The sequence below is a fragment of the Augochlora pura genome, chromosome 7, assembly GCF_028453695.1.
Source record: "Augochlora pura isolate Apur16 chromosome 7, APUR_v2.2.1, whole genome shotgun sequence".
Taxonomy (NCBI): domain Eukaryota; kingdom Metazoa; phylum Arthropoda; class Insecta; order Hymenoptera; family Halictidae; genus Augochlora; species Augochlora pura.
Window position 1 is genome coordinate 36,005,208 of NC_135778.1, and position 22,873 is coordinate 36,028,080.

Below are 22,873 nucleotides of genomic sequence, written 5' to 3' on the forward strand. Positions count from 1 at the left end.
ATTTCTAGCCTGTAGCCTTTCGTCTACGAGCAAATTATACAGGAGTCGTGGAACGTATTTTATCAGGCCATTTCTCGGTCGTAATCAATTCTTTGGGAAACGAGAAAAATTTTCACTCGCCGCGTGCCGTTTACTCGAACGTTTAGATATCGATACGCGAGAATCGAATTGTATTTCAAGTTGAAAGAATTACCGATTCGTACGACTCTAATAATCCTCGTTTATTTTTCGCTTTATTCCCTCTCTCTCTCTCTGAATCGTTTACGCTCGGATCGCTTGTTCGTGCGCAATTGGACGCGGCGAACGCGCATAGTGACTTATAGATAAGCGTTTCACGCGTGTAAATAAATGGGATACGCGTGTATCGTGCACCGTCGGTGGATGCGAATTGATCGAGCAAAGTTAAATTTCCCAGCCGTCCGTAATTAACGGCGGTGGGTTAAGCTGCTCTTTTGAAATACAACTCGCGAATCTAATTTTTCACCGTGGCCATTTACTAATGCCGCAGATCGCATCGTTGACTCGGAAATTAAGCTTTTAATGGCGCGCGGGCGACCGTGAAACCGTTCGACGCGCACGGAGCTAAACTTTTGCCGATTATCATCGGCTTTTCAGCAGTCATGAATCAACCAACCGACCATAACTCGCGCAAATATTTGCTCGCGGAACGGCGACGCCGCGAAACCTTTCCTCCGCGATTATCTGTTATAAAACTGTCCGGATTATACTAAAAGCTTCGGCTAATTGCGAACGGTTACGGCGTTTCGCTTTCCCGGTCTGTTGAGCGTGCCGCGGCCGAACGAATGATTCACGTGATCGCTTATGGTGCAGAAGCGTGTTGCAACTTTCGATCGGTGGCGTGTGGCTCTCGCAGGAAGACGCTCGTCGGCCAGGAAAAGATAGATCGGCGGGTTCGTTTAATTTCGCAATTAATAGAGTAACTGGAATTGGTTCTGGGAACCACTCGACCACAGTGGACGCGGATGTGTAGCGTCGGCTCTTCGTCGGAAATGCATTAATGCGTGCGCGCGCGCGCGCGCGTGACCTCGATCGTTATCGAGATCGCTCGATGATCCAGCATCGGGAAAGAAGAGAGGACAGACTCATTGTACAATGCTTTTCAATAATTTATAACGTCGTCGAGCCGGAACATCTGATTGGAAATACAGTGTTGAATACTCGGAAGCTGTTGCAAATCGCTTCCTTATTATTAATACAAATTATTATATGGAAATCGGTTGAGAAATTTTGCTTCTCTGCTAAGCTTTTCTACTTTCCCGGGAAATGTCTGATTTGGAAGTGCGAAGGACAAAAAAAACAATTAATTATTGTTAAGCGGGGCAAAGGATAAAAGCGGTAGCGGTAAAAAAAGCTTCGAAATGAAGGATATTTTTTTTATCTGTTCAAAAACTTTTGGGAAAGATATATGTATACATTGAAAAAGAAATATTGTTGGAAATTTTAAAACATTTTGGCAGGAGTTTTTAAGTAATTCATTTTTGGAAATTTAAAAATATTTTTCGAGGAGGTTCGAAGTAATTCATTTTTTAAATTTGATTCGTGAAATACTAGATTCGCGTTAATTTTTGTACAAAAACTAAGCGCTAACCGAGCAAGTAATAATTATAATTATTATAAGCTTTGTTAATAATTGTTTTGAGATGTAAATATTGTCCTATTTTTATCTTAATATTTTTTACTGTAAATTTAATTTCTAAAGTTACGTTTTCGTAAAAGCAATAAATGCTATAAGAGCTTCTTTTTCTGTCATTGCAAATTAAATCTGGCGTGCTAATTCAAATTGCATTCCGCTTGCTTTAATACATTTTGAACGAAAAATTATTTCAGCAAACTTAGAGTACTCCCATCGGGCTTCTTTATACTTACTTAACATGTACAGTATACATATTCTATAAATACATATAAATCGGCGTTTTTCCTCACCGTACATTGTAACGAAAGTACGTATGCCGACCTTGAAGACTGTCTACAACTTGGATCGGTCGAAACGAAAAGACGCGAAGAAAAGCGACTCTACCGACTTCTAGCGCGATTGAACGGTTAACCCTTTGCACTCTAGTGGCGACTCTAAAGCGCCATAAAGAATTAAAATTAAAAGAAATAGTAAAAAGGTTAATATTGAAACTATGGATAAATTATTGTATAACGTATCGAAATAATTTTAATATTAGAATAATATTATTTAATGTTATAATTTAATAATAATTTCAGTAAGTACATCATATAAAATACAGTAAATTACTTCAAAAGGAAATACTATACATCAGAAAGACTATTTTAAATTTCGAATTAAAATAGCTCCGAGTGCAAAGGCTTAAATACCGAATTGTAAACGCAGAAATTATTGCGATGGTAAATATTTCCATAAACCAGTACATTCGGTGACAAAAACATCTGTACCAAATTTTAATTTTCTAGTTATCCGGAACCGAGTTAAATAAATAGATTTAACGCGACACCAATCGAATATAGATTTTCCAGACGTGCGAAGTCTGATCAAAGTTCAATGGCAATTCAGTTCGACCGCGACTTCCTTTATAATCAACGATCACGTGCAATATTTCCGCCAGCAATCACACCTCACAGGTACGCAACGAAAGGCCGTACAGGAAGCAAAAAGTGACCAAAGCTGAATAACATTTTCCGAGAGAGCGTAATGCAGCGGCCGGCTGCAAATAAAACGAAAATATATGAACGTTTCCTTTATCTTTCACTCGGCCGTTTCCTCGATGCGTTATCTAACAGAGGATGCGAACCATTAATATTATATCGAAGCAGTATAGATTATCCGATATATCGTTGGTATTAAGAAGATAATTCCACCGACGTGCGCGTTGCATACACTGTGCAATACTTTAATTATTATTTAATAATATCTTAGTATTAATACTTAGTAATACTTTAGTATTAATACTTAATAATACAGTAGTATTAATACTTAATAATCCTTTAATATTAATACATAGTAATACTTAATAATACTTTAATTATTTCTTAATAATACTTTAATTATTACTTAATAATATTTATAGTATTAATACTTTGTTCTACGATCGATGGTGTTGCATTTACTATTAGTCTCAAGATTCGACTCCGCGGTACTGCAGTCCGCTTACCTGAACAGAGAGGACTGCAGGCTGCAGATAGACGTGGATGCGCGAGTGTCGCCTAAGCATGGCAACACCTCCTTGGTAATGTACTCCTCGAGGAACTGCAGCGACCTTCCGGAAGCGGTATAGTCGCAGTAGACCACTGTAACAAAATAAAACCAGCATGAGAAACGAAAGACGGTTTTCACCAACTGGCCGAGTTCTCCGCATCGTGCAACGTAAAATCGACCGCCTCTTCTAATAACATCTTGCGCGTTTTATTCGTTCGCCGTCCACCGGTTTCTACCCGCGATTTACGATATCTCGGCAGCTTTCCTCTACGTATATTAAATTGATTCTCGCGCCTGATACCGAAATATCCGCTTGGCCAACATGGCTCTCGCAGCTCGCCGTCGGAACTCTTCGTCGTTCTGTGCGCCGATCCCCCCTCATGAAAGGCCACTGTCCCGGCGAATCAAGGTTTGTTTGTTTGGAAATGTATATAGGGTGTATCGTGACGGCGACGATCTAGTTTCTATCGAGCAGCACATGTGCCGACGTGCCGATGTAAGCGGAGAAGGTTTGTTAGTACCGCGATCGACATTATTTTTGAAGAATTTAGATCACGATTCATTAACACGTCAAATTCCAACGAAATTCTGAAAGGTTTGACACAATTTATAATTATTCAATATATGTGTCTAAGCGAATGAATGTACTGAATAATTAATCGTAATTTCAGTAATTGTACAAGAAAAAGTTTCAAGTCAGATCACACAAGTATCAAATATTCAAGAAACTATTTCCATCGTTATTTTATAAATCCTCAAAGTTGTTAATATGCATACGGATCGTCTATATCCTTCGTAGACTAGAAATAAATTACGAATCAAGCCGACTGCTTCCGTCGTTATCTTTCCAAGCAACATTCTTCAATTTCATTTAAAGAGGTTCAGAAACCTCTAAAGTTTTTTAATATACAACGCGTTGGAACGATTTTTCTTTGCTCTGGATCGCAATTTTTTCTTCGTGGTATCAAGGTCACCGGTGATAGATGTATACAAAACAGGAAGTCCCGTTGGCACGGTTCATCGCGGCGCAAGAGTTTTCGCAACTAGAAAACAAGGACAGCCAGTTTCGTGTGCACTTTTTCCCCGGTCGTTTTTGTGTGCATTTTTTTCCCCATTGTTTTTGTGTCCTGAATGAAGCTCGGCGTCGAGCTAGTTCGCAGATGACGCGATACATACGTATACACCCTGTATACGTGTATACGTGCATCGTGGGCCTGGCGAGGAAGCCGCGCGCGGCCCTCTCCACCGCGGCTATTTCCAGCCCTGCGCAGCCCGGGTTTACCAGAAAATGGAAAATGTTTATTCAGGAACGTTGTACGCATTCCGCTTTCTTTCTTTGTTCCCGGGGAATGGTTCCTTAACCGGTTAACCGCGGCGATCTCCTTGCAAAGAGCCCATTGCAGAGCGACGGCGAAGGAAGTTATGAATTCAGCTCAGATTATTTATAATTTTCATTTGTTTGTTCAATTTCGTCTTGACTTCTAAACATTTTGAACATATTAAAATTTACGGGTATAATTTAATTTTCGCCAGGATTACAAATTAAGTAGTAATATAACTTTGACATAACCTCTTAGGCTGGATTTCGCGCAAATGAAGTTTTTCGTAACTAAATAACCATTTTTCTTAATATATATTTTTTCCGTATAGCTATATACAAGTATTAATAACATATATTCTGTTCTTAGTGTATTGTACATGTACACTTTCACTGTATAATATAAAGGTTCATAAGTGCTGGTAGGTAACATCCACGATGGCGCAGAGTGCAAAGGATTAAAAGATTCAAAGATCGACAGATATTTGGAGTAAGTAGAATCGATCAGCTGCGTTCTGTTACATGCAGCGCAATCGATATCGCGATGCATATTTAACCCCGATGATACCGTGTGTACGATGTTTGAAAAATTGCAAGGACACCAGGAAGGCGTAAACGATGGCTTGCAAAATAATACTTTGAGATGGCAAATACAGTCAGCACGGAAAGCAATCGTACACGTATTAAAAAGTTAGCAAAAAGTTATCTAATTTCCAAAGGTATACGAACATTTTCGAAGCTAGTTGTATGGATTTTCAACTAACCGGATTCGTTAATCTCGCTTATTTTTCCACAGAAAATGTGCTGCGGAATCGTACTTTTACGGTTGAAAGGAGAAAGAAATTTCCTTTGCGAGCTGCTGAATAAATTCTTTGGAGTTTTATTTTCGCGGCGTTTTCACGGCGGCGTTTCGTTTCTCTCCGAGTCGCTCGCGATTTCAAATACACCTCCAGAATCGCGAAGCACCATTCATCACGAGAGGGAAGGGTGTGGTAAACTCTTTCGAGCGTCGGTGTACACGTGCTCGTCACACGCCGACGGCGCGCTCGACGCGCAAGAGGACTCGCGGGAGAAAGAGTTCTCTTTGAGAGCGTGCCGAGTCGTGGGAGAACCGAAACGACAAAGACAGCGTTGAATGCACCTGCCCGCGAGGCACTTCTCGAAACGAATAGCCTTCGAACTGTTGCGAAACACTGCGGATTAATTCGATCGACGCGTAAAAAAACGCGGAGATTATTCGGTCTCATCGATCGCGACGGAGGAGAGTTTTAAATCGGCCATTCCGCGGGGGCAAATCGAATCGCGTTATTGCCCGGCGAAAGCCAAGGTGGGCGAAGGATAATCACCTGCAGGTGTTACTTATGAAACGGTTCGATCTATCAACCGATCTATCAGCCGCGGGCGAAATTATGCCCGCGACTTTCGCACCGCGATTTAAGCGTGTCAGCTGATCCAATTTACGAGTTACAGAATCAACACAAGATGGCCGCGTTTTCTGCCTGTTTCTGGAATCACAAACTTCGACAGAGTTTTCTGGAAAACGAAAATCGTTGGAGGACGTTGACCACGGACGAATCTTGTATTCAGCGTGTGCTTAGATTCCGAGATACGCAAAGTCAAACCTGGTCGAAATGAAGACACGGACTGTATTACGTTGGCCATGGACGCGAGGATGACGAAACGCGTACTTTATTACTCAGATACGATCGTTCATTTTTATTTTTAGTGGAACAAGATAATAAGCAACATGTAAAACTGTTAATTATAAATTCAGCGTTTGCGACATACTGATAGCGACATTTCTTCGAAAGTATTGCTGAATTTCAACCTCTGTTTTTGCAATAAGCTTCATGTAAAATTTGTCTGTCATATTAACCCCTTGATTATGAGATTGATTATCGCTTATTTGTGCTCAATAATCTCCTTAACAGAACCCGATAATTTTTGTTTCTTGTATTATCTTTAATTATTTCCGTTCCTAGACTTTAATAATAGAAAAATTCAATTTGATTTCGATTTAGAAGAAATTAATAATATCAATATTTATTACAGAATTATTCTGTCTCGTTATTATAGTGCAAGGGGTTAATGACAGAATATTCCACCGCGACATTTTTAAGAATGTTCTTCGACTAGTTTCGCAATTAGAAACCAATATTTGTTATTGATTGGTCTCTCTTTCCAAACACATCTGGAAGTTTAATCGAAAAAAAGAAAATGAACGAAATTGCCTCCGCGTCGCGCGACACGAGTTCGATTTATCTTTTCGATCGCCTAATTTGCATACGAGGCCCACGCGCCTGCCGGCGTATAAATATTACGACTACGGTTACGGGTCGTGTATTCGGAAGAGTGGACAGGCTCCGCCACGGCAAAAGTAATCCGCGGGCCTAGAATGTGAAAGTTCCAGGAACTGTGGCGCTTGCATAGCTCGGCGCAAAGTGAAGTAATGTACAATTTCATCGACGAGCACGGGAATCGATGAAGCACGGCGCGGTTGAAATGGGACGCGAAGAACTGTTGCGGAGAAGCCCGTAAAAGCTGGGGTCAAATATTAGGTTGGTTTAAGAAATTAATGTCGGCTTTCGAACTATCGAACTTTGACGCATGTTTTGGGATAACAATTCTTATATTACACTATACTTATTTATATTCAGTTATATTTATATTATATTACACTATACTTAGTAATTGAACAATCTTTTAAATAAAAGGGTTTTTAATAATGTCAAAATTATTTTGGAAACGATATAACAATTTTTGTTGGCGCCTCAGCGACGCCATTCGAGTGTTAAGGGTTAAGTGTATTTCATTCTTATATTAATGTTCGACAAATAATGTTATCGCTGTTCAAAGTAGAGCGCCTAGTGTGTGAATACTTTTTCCGGCTAGTGTATATTCGTGGGGAAGCACAGTTACACAATGCGCGATTAACTGGAACCGAGTAATTGAATCGCCTGAAATTTCTGACCGCTGCCATACGCGTCCTGGAAATTCGCATCGGTTCGACAAAAACTTGAACGCGACGTTTCCCAGCGCGTCTATTGTTAGGAGGTCTTAAACGAGTCTCCGAGTTCCATCGACACAAAGTGGCAATTTAATCGGTCGGCGGATCGCCGGTGGCGTAACGCGTAAAGCCGCGTTTCTATCGCGTTGCGTTTCGTCGATTGGTCCGCGCTGCCTCGTTCAGGATATTTGATACCGTTTACAAGACAGGATAACTTGAAATTGAAAATAATTAAGAGAAAATAATATTAAGTTTATACAAGAATATTTGGATTTTATACTTTCGTCCCGCATGGCAAATTTTTTTAAAATATTGATTCATTAACACAATTAATAAAAAATAGGTAACTTTATATAATTTTATAATTATCATAAAATTATATATTAATTTTAATGACTCCTAAATTAGTCATCCATTAAAAGTATTAAATAAATAAATTATATTTAATACTGGCGGGCTTCTCTCGTCGCATCGTTTAGACCACGCGACGTAGTAAATCGGCAAAAGAGCGATGGAAACGAGCCTTAAGGCTGTCCGCGATCGTCATCAAAGCCACGCGTTACCGCCGGCGGCGGTGTCTTTATCAATGTAGCGAGTTCCTAGAAGAAATGCCGGACGAGCGAGCAGACCGCGCGCAAACCGTCGTCGACGGCCGTGCGCGAACTCCTTGGGAATAATTTGAATGCGTTGCGTCGGCCCGATCCGAATGTCAACGATACGCCTCCGCAGGCATAACGAGGAGTTTATGCTCGAAGAGCCCAGCGGCCCCTTGCCGAGCGTCGTGTAATTATCCCAGGCCTACTTATCCGACGGCTCGCCGTGTGTTTCCAATAATTGATTTCGTTCACCGAAACTGGCCGGCGGCGATAGATCGGCTCGAAAGACTCGTAACCTCGATGCAAACACGAATCCTTTTTGCATGCGCGTCCGCCGGAGAGTCGCTTTCTCTAGCTCACAGGCATGAACCTAGCCTTTGCATTCCACGCGAAGGTTCGCGAGAGGAGAGAACCAGCCGCGGTTCTAGCGAAGACCGGATAAGAATGTCGGTTGATCCCGAGCCGGTCTCTCTCTCTCTCTCTTTCTCCCTCTCTCGGGTGCAGGGTCATTTTGATCCAACTCTGTGTATAGCCCCGGCGTTGTGCGCCTCGTCTCGCAAAAATTTATGGAACGATCGTTGGCGGAACGTGCGTCGAATCGCTATTGTTTCTCTCTGGTCGACGCATATTTCGAATTTGTATGCGTGACGCGCGTTCTTTCAACGATTGGTACCAGTCTTTCGATGTTGCGGCTATGAAAGATGTATTCGTGGTTAGAGAACGTGTTCTCGATGGAATATAATTTAGTTTTTGAATGTATGATATGACGGTGATATTATCTAATATCTAATTTTGAAGTCGAATTTTCGAAGGACTAGGCGAAGGAATAGGCGTCGTTGGTAGGTTGAATTGTACGAGTGTAGAAATCGTAAGCGATGACTGTGCAGCAGCGAAACGTATGATGAATCTTCCTTAACCTCTTCCCGTACTTTAGCGAGTCAGACTCGCGATGAAGACTTTTGCCCAAACATGAATATCGCGAGTCAGACTCGCGAACAGTTACTTGGGCCAAACATAAACATCGCGAGTCGGACTCGCGAACAGATACTTGGGCCAAACATAAATATCGCGAGTCGGAGTCGCGAACACATACTTGGGCATCTAGATTTCGGATCGTATTGCGACTGTTTACAAACATCAGTCTATTCTGTTCAGCGCGCGTTGATGCGGACCGCTCGGGCCCGAGTTTCGTCGAGCTAAATGGCACGGGAAGGGGTCAATATTTTTAATTGTGGACCTAGTCGACGCATAAGGTATACACAGTATTAAATAATTTACGAATAATTCACGCTTTGCCTAAAAACACGAAATATTCTGTACAATCCTGCATTTCATACGCAACCTATTTTTAGACCTATTTTTGGACCTATTTGTAAACCTATTTTTGGACCCATTATTGGACCTATTTTTAGACGTGGACCTATTCTATAAATATAATGACCTTGACAATATATTTCAAGATCCCCAAAATCGATGCGCACAATCTTTTTCAAACTAAAATTACCATACAAGGACACCATTTTTTTATTTTTTCCATAGCGACCAGATAAAGCGATTGAACAAAGTACTACTAAATTCCGCGAAGGCAACCCTTCCCTACAAGCTCGCGAAGGAGACAATGACGAGGATCGAACGACTGGCTCGCACGCCTCCGGTGACGCGGAGCAACTTTAAAACCTTCTTTGCGCGCAGCAATTACCGGGCAATTAAAAGTCGCCGAAGCAAGGCGGCGGCGTTGGCCAAGTTCGCTCGAAACCGTTGATACCTCGTTAATTAAGCATCGCCGTAAGAAACCCACCCCGGCCGCTGTCTTTTAATCAAGCGGGGCACGTCGGTGTGTCCGCGTCTCGTTCCTGTTACATGCACCGCCAAATAAATTAGCGCGATCGGTGCGCTAACTTTCGTGTGGCATACCTGGCTGCCGCAACAGAGCCGCGTGACGAAACAATGAACGAAGGCGAGCGTGTGCGTTTGCTCGCGCGAGCGAACGTACGCGCGGCAGCTTGTACGCGTGTACGCTTGTGTTCCTTGTGTACGCGTATGTTCCTTGTGTTCCCTGCGTGTGCGCCGGTCGTTCGTTTCCACGGCGGGTTCAAGGTACCAGGAACTGCAGGGGATTCGCTTCTGGGCGTAGTTTGACCTAAATCCCGAAGGCAACGACGACGATTGCCCGAACGACCGTTTGACCCCGAACAACTATTCGCGTCGAGCGCGCACCGTCCTCGTCGTTCGTTCGTTCGGCTCCTCCGTAACTAGAGCACGCGCGGACACGCGCGAACGAAACGCGCGGCCTGCCACACCGGCAGGAGAATACGGAAGAAAGGGAGCAAAAACCGAGCAGAATGAAAAAGGAAGAGGACTCGAGAGAGGGAGAGAGAGAGAGAGGGAGATTCCGCGTGTAGCAGAAACGACGCGAAGACGACACCGGCCCGCGGACCAGGCTCGTCTCGAATAAACGGTAAATTACCGGCACTCCGCTTTCCAATTAGCTTTCAATTACGCATACGAGTTGGACGACGACTCTCCGGCACGCGTCCGGGCAGACGGTTAACTCGCTGAACGTCGATCTTTCTTCTCGAGTATGGCTTTCGCGCGACGGTCGTCTGGTACGCGGGTATTTCGTGGCAGAAAATCAATTACTTTCGAGAAATAAAATTCTCATACGAAATCAATTTTCGCGGCATTTTCTGACAGAAAATCAATTGCTTTCGAGGGATAAAATTCTCATACGAAATCAATTTTCGCGGCATTTCGTGACAGAAAGTCGATTGCTTTCGAAAAATAAAATTCTCATACGAAATTAATTTTATGTCGGAGAGAGCGAGTTTTCGAGCCACTGTGCCTCAATGTAAATTTTTATACCCTTGAAAAACATCTCGGTAGCTTATTACCCGAGATGCTCCACGATTCCTCGTCGGATCCGCGCGAACGCTTCGTTTGCAGAAGCGGTTTTGCGTAAATTGCCGCGGAACGTTGCGCAAGATAGATCGATCGAAGAACAAGCCGAGACTGGTATCGGCCGAGAGGGCACCGACCGCCATTGCGTGCACTTTTCATTCGGGTCAGTTGTCTTTCATATTTTCTTCTGCATTCCTCATTAACGGGGAAACCGATGCAAGACGTTGTAAACATTGCACACGCCGCGTTGGTAACTTTTTCTTTCGAATCGCTCGGGAAATTTTTTCCAAGTTGTCGCCGGTGAAACTTGTCGAGCGGTTCGGAAATTGTTATTATTATTTTCGCGTCCCGTGTATTTTGACACGAGTTTATTCGTACAGCGCGAAACATCGTTGACGCGATAGGCAAACGCGTGGAGCGCGCGCGCGACGAGTTACGCGTGTGCATCAAATGGAAAGTGAGATAAGAAGTGGGTTATTTTTGAACCGTCGTTAATAGACACCGCGGCAAATTAGATATGTGGAGCGCTCGATATCAGCTTTCTCCCGAAGACGCGGGAAAACCGCGATCGGGTTTCGATAAATTAAAAAAAACGGCGCAGGCTATTTACCGTTTGTGCTGGCAGAGTGTGTTTGTCGATTACCGGGATTGCTCGGTAGACCTAATTGTTTTATTTGTTTGAGTTTAGATGTTTATTTATTTTTTTTGAATTTAGATATTTATTTGGTTGAATTTATATGTTTATTTATTTCAATTTTCTGTGTTACACGATATACATATTTGTATTTTGAAAGGCGAGAACGACGATTATTGCAGGCGATGGATATTTAACATACTTCAAAAATTATTAAAAAAAAAAACGCCGATCGTTTGATCTGGATCTCTGAACAACGATCTAAAATTCCATAAATACATAGATCCTGCATTGTTATCTACCATAGCTTCAAAAAATGAAATAAATTAATAACATTAAGATACATATCTTTTCTTAAACTACTAATTAAAATTACGCATTGTACATTAACATAATAGTCTCATATATAAATATACTTAACAACGAAGAACCATGCTCCAGTCGTTAATAAATAAGACAAATAAGCGCGATCGCTGGATAAATATAATTTACGTTCAGGCGAGCAACGATAGTGTGATTTCACTTTCCGAGCAGTTCCAGAAGCGGTCGTTTCGCTAAACCGCGATACGGTGCCGAACGGGACGCACTCATATATCGCTGATGATCTCGACTGGAAAAATGTGCGAGCGATTCGAATCTAAATATCACAACTCGAGTGCGCGATGAAATCGTTCGGGGGACTGCTTATCGTGGACTGGAAATCGCTCGCAGTTCCGCGCCGGGGGTATGTATTTTTGCGGATGATGTCACCGAGCATTGTTTTTCCGCGATCGGGGCCGGGAAAATTTCGAGACTTATGCGAGAACGAATCTAGGGACGTATTAAGGTCATTATATATTTATATATATTTATTTATATTTAGTTGTATTTATTTATATTTATTTATATTGATTTATATTTATTTATATTTATTTAATTTTTTCTTTATATATTTTACATATTTTAAATTGTTTTTATGTATATTATTTTCGTGAATGCGCGAGAGGCATTTGCTCATTATTTAACACATTTCGTGCCACGTGCACCACTGGTGGTACACTCTTAACCTCTTAGGCACGACGCGCCACTATAATGGCTTTCGTGAATGTTTCGTGTTTTACTCAATTTTTTTATTAATTATTAAAGTAAACGATTCGAGTGAAAGTATGCATGTACAATACACTAAGAAAAGAGTGTATGTAATTAATACTATATGTATATACATATATGGAAAAAATATATATTAAGAAGAAATGGTAATTTAGTTATGAAAAACTTTATTTGCGCAAAATCGAGCTATTGAATGTGTTAACAAACTATTTCATGACAAGTTAGAATCGAAGAAATAATTTCCACCAAAAGAATAGATCCGTAATAAATCTGCTTCATAGTTATATGGTATATAATAGTTATATAATAATTATAAGTTATATAATTATAGTTATATAATAATTAATAAGTACACATAATATATTGATTTTTAAAGCGTCCATTGACCGAAATGGAGACTAAATACAGCTCGGCACGAAAAGTATTAAGCAATAGCAAAATTGTCTAGCGAAGTGGTTCTTTTTAACGAACGAATCTTCATCGCGAAAAGTTCTGCTGAGAAACCAGCAACAGAACGCAGTGGACAAAAGACACGCCGCCGTTTCCAATTAAACCGCTCAAATACTAAACTTTTCCAATTGGACACCGCAATTGGTCCGCCCAGCCGTCCGCCTAATCTATAATCGCGCGATCAAACAAGACTCCGCTTGATCAAACATTTCCACTTAATAACATTTCCCGGGGGAGCCGCTAACCGCCGTGCAGCTTGAATCAATTTTTTCAATTCCGCACGGTTCGCGGAACGCGTCCATTTATAGATCGAAATGAAACACACGGCCGCGCCGTCCCCGTCGACGGGGAGCAGAGCGATCTACATTGTTTCTTCGCGGGCCGATTACGCGATAGCAGAAAGTTGCATCGGTCGAAGCCGACGGAGCTGGGTAGCCGCGACGCGTCGCGGTAGAGAGCGCGGTCGATCGATCGTCCGGCGCGCAAACGTTTCGCGTCGCGCCTCGCGACAGAGCCTTTCGACGTATCCGTGACGGAGCGGCGGGAGCCGGGCAAAATGGAACGAAATTAACGCTCGCAATTATTGACGGCAGCTGCCGGGGAACACGCGCGTCTCTCCATCTCCGGTTCGACGCCGACCCGCTCCGGGGGCTCGTTTCTGCGTGTCGGCCGACTTCGCTTAACCGGATTAAGCGTAACACCGCTCCCGCGAATCATTTCTGTCCGGCGTTCGCCTCCGCTTCCAGTTACCGGACTAATCCGGGGAAATTATCCCCGAGGTCGCCCCCAAACCGACCGAACACCGTTACCCCGTCCGCGGCTAATTGAAAACGCAACGCGCCCGAAAACGCATCGCGCATGCGCGAGCGCGAGCCGCCGTCGCGCGACCGTCGTCCGCGTAACGCGTTCCCATATAATTTCTCACAACTTTTACGACACGAGGCCGAGCGTTATCATGGAGAAGAATGACTTTGTCGTGTCTCCGATCGTATTCCGGTCGTTTTTGTCGCAATGTCGCATATAAACTGAATGTTATTGGCAGATATCTAATCTCTCAGAAACAATTGAAATCAGTTGTTACTATGAAACAGTCATAACAGTCGGAGCTATCTTTTGAAAACGGACCGAACCAATTTGTTCTCCCAATATTACAATAAAAATGAATTTTCAAGATTGGTCAGAAATTAGTGTCACCCATATTTCGCGCGCTCAACGTGGTAAAACATAAGGTACCATTTCATCTCCCAACCTCGTCAACCAAAATCCTTGTTCGTCGAACGGTGATCGAGTCCGCGGGGGGATTACGCGAACGTGGTTTTTTGAAACTGAATTTTTCACGAGCGCTAGTTTGCCGCGACGTCGCTCTCGATGTTTTCGAGGGATTTCCAGGCCAGCGATCGACGGCGATTGATATTGTATATCGCGCGAGCACGGTCCCTCGTCATTTTTCTTGTTTACGGCCGGGTCGCGTAAACCGCTATCGAGCGTGGAATGTTTTGTCGAGGCTGCGAAACGTCGGACTAGATTTCGATGCCGATTCTTCGAACGACGCGGACGCAAGCAAAGTTCAGTCGACCGTATTAACACGTTGACGACGGCTTGACCCACCATATATATGGTCATACGTGTCAGACCCGTCGGCTGCATACATTTGTTTATTTTGCTTGCATTTCACAAAACAGATACGAAATAGGTTTATGTTATTTTATCTCAACATTATAAACAGATATTCACTAGTAAAAACATAGTAAATACGTTTTGTGAGGAATGAAAGGATAACAAATAAATACTGTTTCACGCCATTGTTATGGAAATATAAAAATGTTAGATGATTGAATTGTTCTTTGGCCGGTAAAGTGTTAAGACATATACGTCATCTAGTGGAAGAGATTAAAATTATTTGATAATATTTACGCGGGCCGATGGGAGGTTAACCCTTCCAACTGGAAATCTAAAATAATTTCTCTGGCTTCAAGTATTTTCATGTTATACAACAAAATTCATTCTATGCATAAGATATTGAGTCTCGTGACTCATGTAACAGTTAAACTTTCAACAATTTTTCAAATCTAAGCTTTGGCAATATTTATGAAAATAATTTTCGTATGTATCACGACAATTTTAATGACGCCGCAGAGTTGCTACTCGAGTGCAAAGGGTTAATTTAGGTCACTTGTCTTTTCAATATTTTGACACCTATAGATTACGTTTTGATTTACGACGTCGACTCTCGTTAATTGCTGATACTTTTAATGCTGAATTAATAATAATGCTATTTTTAATTGCTGATATAATTGCTGATATATAATCGCGTCATCTAATCTTAAAAATGGTTGTTCTCGATCTCTTCTGATAGTCCGTGTTTATACATTTGTCGAAAATTACAATCGCCTTAATCCCTTGCGCTATAATAACGAGTCTGACTCGTGATAAAGATTCCATGTAAGATTTATTAAATCTGAATATTATTAATTTCTTCTAAATCGAAATCAAATTAAATTGTTCTGTTTTAAAAATATAGGAACGAAACTAAATAAAAATAATACAAGAAACAAAAATTGTCGGGTTCTATTAACAACTTGCATTAATACTCCATTCATGCTGCTTTGACTAGCATTTATTTACTTTTAATATTTTTCTTAATAGGGCCACGCAATTTCTGTTCCTTTTGTTAAGGTTTTGCGCTAAATAAATATATTTAATACTAAGTATTAAGGACCAATATGTGTCGATCAACGCAGCGTGAAAGCAGTTATAGCGCAAAGAGTTCAGGAAATTTCCTCAAAACAAGATCACAATGCACATCCGACTATCTGTTGTTATTTAACTATTCCAGACACTTCTGGGACAAGAAGTGCAATAAATTTTACTGCATAATCAAATCGAGTCGACTAAGAACGATGTTTGTAAACGAGAGAACATGTAAATACTGTTTTCCGTGACCCGACCAGAATATGTTAAGGCTATGCAGACGACTTGCTAATAACTTATTGTTATCACACTCGACCGATCAAAACAGCAACGTCTCTTTATCCGCAGATTTTGCTTTTCAAGTACCGGAATCGTGTCAATTGACTCATGTGAACATATTCGTAAATTTATATAAAATTATAATCATTTTATTTACATAATTTAAATAATTTTAAAATATTTTATATAATTTATTAATATATTTTTGGAACTGAAATCTAATTTTTCGTAACATAAAAATTATTTTAGTACGTGCTGTAACAATTTTAGTAATGCCTCAGAGTCACCTGATTCGGTCACCCAAGTTTGCCTAATCGATGCCTCGAGTACAAAGGGTTAAAATGTCTCCGGCTGCAAAGGGCAAGAACAATTACCAAGAAAACTACACGAAGTATGATCGATAAAACGCGTAACAAAATTTATCCTCTAAATACATCAACTCAGCTAAGTGGTTAAAAACTCTAACCGTCCAGCGGTTATAGAGTCCAGACTACAGAGACCAGACTATAGAGTCCCGAGAGATCCTGTTTCTTCTCCTCGCGGCATAACAGCGCGCATCCATTACCGCGACCCGCGAGCAAAAGCTGCGTACGCGAAACGAGTCGCCGTACGCCTGTTGAATGGCCTGCGTCGACTTCGTTTTGTTTCTGCCCACGCGAAACACCGCAGACGCTTATTTCGAGCGTTCTGTGGAACCTTAAGCGTTTGCCGACCGACCAGCACACGCTTCTACGGAAAAGCTTGCCCGATTCGAAACGTTTGTTTCCCAATCGGAAGTCCAGAGAACAATAATGGCTGCCAGCGCGCGTCCACCACTTCAGAGATTTGTTTTCTTTTGGCAGTTCCCAGTAGCGAACGATTTATCATTCTGCTTCGTCGACCCGCAAATCCTTCGGATTTCAGTGATGCACGCGTCGGAATTTTCCTTGCGATATCTCAATTTAGCAGCGCGAATATGTTTCGAAATTGGGATTTACTATATTTTCAATCCCTTGCGCTATGATTCGCATTGCATTGATCAGCACTTACCCGTCGTTAATAATTTCCTTAACCTTTTGCACTTAAAATTTTTATTTCAATTTCGTTACCAACAGCTCCCGATCCTTTGAACTATTTTATTTGATATTTATTTTAACTAAAAAATAAGGCAATTCAGATAAATAAAGGATGAAACAAATTCACTTAAACACCGAAAAATTTCGTTCGCGCAAAAACCAGCCTGAGAGATAAAATATTACCTCTACGATGATTACTACTATTTTTAACTTGTCTCTAAATGAATAAATAAATAAAGAAACGCGGACTGAATAATCGCGGAACAGGCGTCACCGATACGGTCGGCGTCGAAGCAGCGCAAAGTCTGCGATCCGCTGGAGAACACGCGGATCGCGTGGCAAGCGGAAACAACGAAGGTTCTAACATTGAAAAATGGTCGGGCAAACAATTTTCGTGGCGCGCGGTGAATTTCTAATCGAGGCAACGTAACCGAAACTCGTTGCGTCCCGTGCCGCGAGAGCGGAATTACAATTCGTCGAAGACGCGGGGGCATCGATTCGATTTAACCGGTCCGCCACCGGCGGAAATTTATCGGCGTCGTAAATATTAACGCCGATCTGCAAAGAGAGCGGCACGGGGAGAGCGCGACCGGCACACGTTTTATGAATTCGCCGATAGTCTCGTTTCCGTCGCTAATTCCGTGTCACGTCCGTGAAGAAGTTTCCCGAGATAAGCGGCGGCGGCGGCTCCTCGTCGTTGCCGGCCAGACGGCGGATAAGAAACGAAAAAGGTCGGGACAAAAAGGAAGCATGATCTACGAGGCGAGGATAGGAGGCCCCGCTATAACGATCGAGTCGAATGGCGACCCAGTTTCGAGTTCGATTACCCCCGCCTAGCCTCGCAACGCCCGTGACGACAGACGTATCTCTCTCTCTCTCGCTCTCTCTGTGTTTGCGTGTGTGTGTGTGTGTGTTCCTCGAACTTCTCGGATCGTGCGGTAACGTCGACCCGGTGAACGAGTTGGAGGAAACATTGTTCGCGCCCGTTTAAGATCGATACACCTGGCATTGAACGGTAGACGCGTTTCAAATGTCTGGCTTTAAAAAGACCGTCCTCGTTCTACCGTGGATGGCTCGCCCATTTAACGAGCGGCGGACCGTCGTCTCGCTAGGTTTTTCTTACGAAATCGGGAAACGCGACGATATGTTGGAAACTGCGACGCAGGCGTTGAGTAACAAATTAAAAACAAAAAGCGCAATTATATTATTTATGTTATATTCGATCGAGATAACTTCCATTGACATCCACGACTTTCTGCCAATTCAAAGATTTTTATTTTGTAATATCATCTCGGTTATTGCGTTTTTTCTTTCTTAAAAATAGTTCAGAATTTTTGGTCGACATTATTGAAAGCAACATCGAGCATTTTTTTTAGCAGTGGATCCATCTCCCGATGCGTGATTAACCCTTTGTACTCAAAACCATTTTAATTGTAAATCTGAAATAATTTTCGGATAGTTTGTTCAAATATTGTTCAAAAATACTGCGATGTACTGATTTGACTAAATTGTTCTTAACATTTTCCTCTAATAGAACAAAACGATTTTTGTTTCTTCTGTTATTTTTATCTACTTTAATTTTTTAAATTTGATAACAGAAGAATTAAATTTGATTGCGATTTAAAAGAAACTAATAATATTCATATTTAATAGATCTTGTATGAAATTGTCACGAGTCTGACTCGTTACATAACCTAACATAACCTGACTCGTTATTATAGAGCAAGGGGTTAAGAACTGTGCTTGATATACGTGCACATTTTCCGTATTTATTTATAAATATCCAACTATTGTTAGGCCTACCCGAAAATTCTATCTTTTCTTAAAAAGAAAGAAAAAAATTAATTTTCTATGCTCCTAATATTTATTATATTATTATAATAATTTAAATTAATATATATAATAAATTAAATTTTCCGGTAGACCTAATACATTTGATGGAACTAAGTCGTGATCGTAATCGACAAAGAGAATTTGGTTTCTGCGTCGCAAAAAACTGCGGACAACAAATTGATTAGCGGCGAGTGTCGCGTCAATTTCGAATTCAGGTCACGCAATTATTCGGCCAGACGTAATAACACCACGCGGTCCGTCCGGTATAAAGAGTGTATCTTAACCCGTTACCGTACTTTTGACGAGTCCGACTCGCGATGGAAATTGGTCGTAATAAATTTAATAATTTCATAATTTTTTTTTTTACTTAATAGTATGGAAATTATTCTGTTGTTTAGAGTTGGAATAAAATTTTAATCCCTTGTTATTAATATTTGAAGTATATTCAGGCAGGAATAAACATTAATGTCTCTTTTAACACGTTCGTCGCCGACAATTAGACACTAAAATCCCCACATAACTAAAGCAATATAATTAATTAAAATAAAAGTAAAAAGTTCACATTTATCATAGGGGATGACATTAGAACTCTTTCGCATTCGAAAAATCATAGTCGAATTTATTTTGCTCGAATATATAGCAATGAAAATAAATTTTCAAAATTGGTCAGAAGTTAATGTCTCCCAGATATGGGCGTGTTAATTCTGTCTCTTTTAAGAAATTATATTAATTAAAAAATTCCGAATCGCAGTAACTGTGAAGGAAAATGGTACGTCAAGGGTTTAAGTACTCTAGTAAGAGTGTACCCTTAATATTCCAATATAAAGAGTATATCTTTCATCTACCTGTTGAGAAATCACAGCGGTCGATTTTCTCGTTCCACGAGTCGCTCGAAACGGAGCAAACGACGTGTCCCGGCCGATCAATATTTTTCCGCCGTCTATCATCGAGGTCGGGCACTCGAACCCACCAATTAAAATTCTGCGCGGTTCCACGCGTCTTATCGAACATTCGTTCCGTCCGCGCTACAGGATTCATGGCCACCGTAGACCGGAGAAGAATCCGAGTCCGAAGAGCTCGACCTTAAGCCATCTGCCCGAGATTAGTCGGTACGCGTTCTACAAGATACACAGGCCGCCGGCAAACGACAGCAGACGCGTCACAGTAATCTAAAATTTATTGTCCAATCGAAGGTCAGGTGTGGGAACGCGAGTGGGCACCGGCGGTGCGGGAATCGCCTCGCTGTCGCGCGCGTTCCTCGCCCACGCTCGCTCGGATCGCGGCGAAGGGCAACGTCGTTGCTTTCCGAATTACGCTCGCTCGGCGATCCGCTGCTTCGAGTAGTAGTTTATATGGTATATTTATATAGTATATTTATATGGTATATATTTTTGGAATATTTATATGGTATACATTTTTGGTATATTTATATGGTATACATTTTTGGTATACATTTTTGGTATATTTATGTGCTATATTTACATATATGGTATATTTATATGGTACATTTACATATATGGTATATTTATATGGTATATTTATATGTTATACATTATTGATATATGGTTATCATATGTATATCAAACTGTTCCTAAAATGAGCCTAAACCCTGTTCCCTTCCTCATCGCACAATTTCCCGCGTTTAATCTAAATCGATCGTCTTTGAGGTTAACTCGCGTTCTACGGTTCCCGTTTCGCTTTTCCGGCTCGAGACGCGTCCATGGAAAATAGACGGCAATAAACCTTCTCGCTGCGCACTATCTCCCGCGTCTGCGAATTTCATGGACGAGTCGCGTGGGCGTGGAATAGCGGGAACACAGTTTTATATCCGCGGCTGGAACTTCGTCGCGCGCTGCATCGCGCGGGAATATCGTCTGAGATAACCTCGACTGCTTGAAACCGTCTTTAACCCTTTATCATACTTTGACGAGTCGAATCTTTGATGGAAATTACTAGTAATAAATTATTGAGAATGGATCTGTTATTTAAAATTGAGTGAAAATTCTAATCCCTTGTTATTAATATTTAAGCAGTCGAGTAAATTCGGGCACGGAATATATATTGACCGTTTACACTCGAGCGGCGCCACTGAAGCGCCAATGAAAATTGTTATATAATTAACGAAATAATGTTGACGTTATTAAATACTGTTAAACGCATCACAGTTTTACGAGTCATAAGACCCAATCTAATATAGCAAATTATACTAAGTGCTGTACTATAGCTGGTCAAAATAGCAATTTCTTGATCTGAGCTTAAAATGGCTTCGAGTGCAAAGGGTTAATGTTCTCTGTCACTTCGAAGAAATTGTAGCAATTGAAAAATTCCTAATCGTAATAATTGTAAAGAAAATGGTAAGGCAAGGGGTTAAATATACAGAAATGCAATGACAATTATGCGAAACAATAGTTAGCTGTTCTCGACGAGTATACTCGTCGCGGAAATACCAAAATACCTTGCACTATAGCAAGTATACTCGTCAAAAGCAGCCAGTCGAGAAGAATAGCGTCCAGCTCGTGCTTTCCTGCTTTATTAGCGCTCTTTACGCGAAATAAACACATCGTAGAGATAGAACCTAAGCATTTCGACGAGGCAACGAATAGGCCGCGCCTCCGATATTTCCTTCAACGACGCGGCAACTCTTCCGGTCGGTGAAAACCGATAAAAATACGAGATCGTGACTGCGACGCTCGAGTGACGTCAATCGGCTTACCAATTTCAGATTGCGAGGCTTGCATAAATAGGCGCGAAGTGTCGCGGTTTCCTCTCCAATTAACGAGTTAAATATATTGCGGTGACAGGATCGAGCGTGGCCAGACTTCGTCGCGCAATCGGTTATCGTGTACGAATTGACACGAGTACGCTCCGGAACGGAAAGATAGAGGTTAAAATTAACCTCTTTGGCGCGGCTGGAGTTTTGAGTGAAATTTATCGTAACTAAATTACCATTTTTGTTAATATATATATGCATAATTTTTTGGTATAGTTATATATAGTATCAGCTATATATATTTGGTATAGTTATATGTATGTGTATAGTATTAGCCATATACATTCGTTTCTTAGTGTATTGTACTATACCACTATTCCACTATATCGTTTCCTTTAACCCTTTGCACTGTAATAACGAGTCAAACTCGTGGCGAAGATCTCATGTAAGATCTACTAAATATTATTATTAATAATAATTATTAATTTCTTTTAAATCGACATCAAATTTAATTCTTCTGTTATCAAAATTTAAAAATGAAAGTAAATAAAAATAACAGAAGGAACCACAATTGTTTGGTCCTATTAGGGAAAATATTAAGAACAAATAAATGCTAATTAACGCAGCATGAAAGAAGTCGTAGTGCAAGAGACATAACCTTAACCCTTTGTACTCGAGTGGTGACTCTAAGGCACCATTAAAAATTGTTCTATCATGATTCAAAATAATTTGTATATTATCACAGTCATCAGTGATTAAAATACTATTAAAACTGTAACTACTGTGCGAGTCGCATGACTCAATTTCTCATATAGATAAAATGCGATGAGTCATGTAAAACGGAAATTCTGTAAATCAGAGAAACTGTGTTGGAATTCGAGGTAAAACGGCTTTGAGTGCAAAGGGTTAATAACCAATAATACATAAATATAATAACCAAATAAAAATAATTAAAAACAACTAAATAAATAACTAAATATAGATAAATAAATAACTAAAGAAAATTAACTAAATATACATAAATAAAGATGTGGTTTTTATAGATTCTTAAATAACGATCATGATTGTCCCACATAGATATAATAACTAAATAAAAATAATTAAAAACAGCTAAATAAATAACTAAATTTAC

At 40.9% G+C, this 22,873-nt stretch overlaps 1 protein-coding gene across 1 annotated transcript in view; it reads right to left on the reverse strand.

The window, feature by feature from the left end:
* LOC144473799 (uncharacterized) overlaps positions 1-22,873 on the reverse strand; it is a 98,119-nt gene that overhangs the window by 13,004 nt on the left and 62,242 nt on the right. Inside the window, exon 2 of the mRNA XM_078188020.1 lies at positions 3,138-3,273. Within this exon, the coding sequence (XP_078044146.1) occupies positions 3,138-3,273 (136 nt within the window). The remainder of the gene's footprint in view (positions 1-3,137; positions 3,274-22,873) is intronic.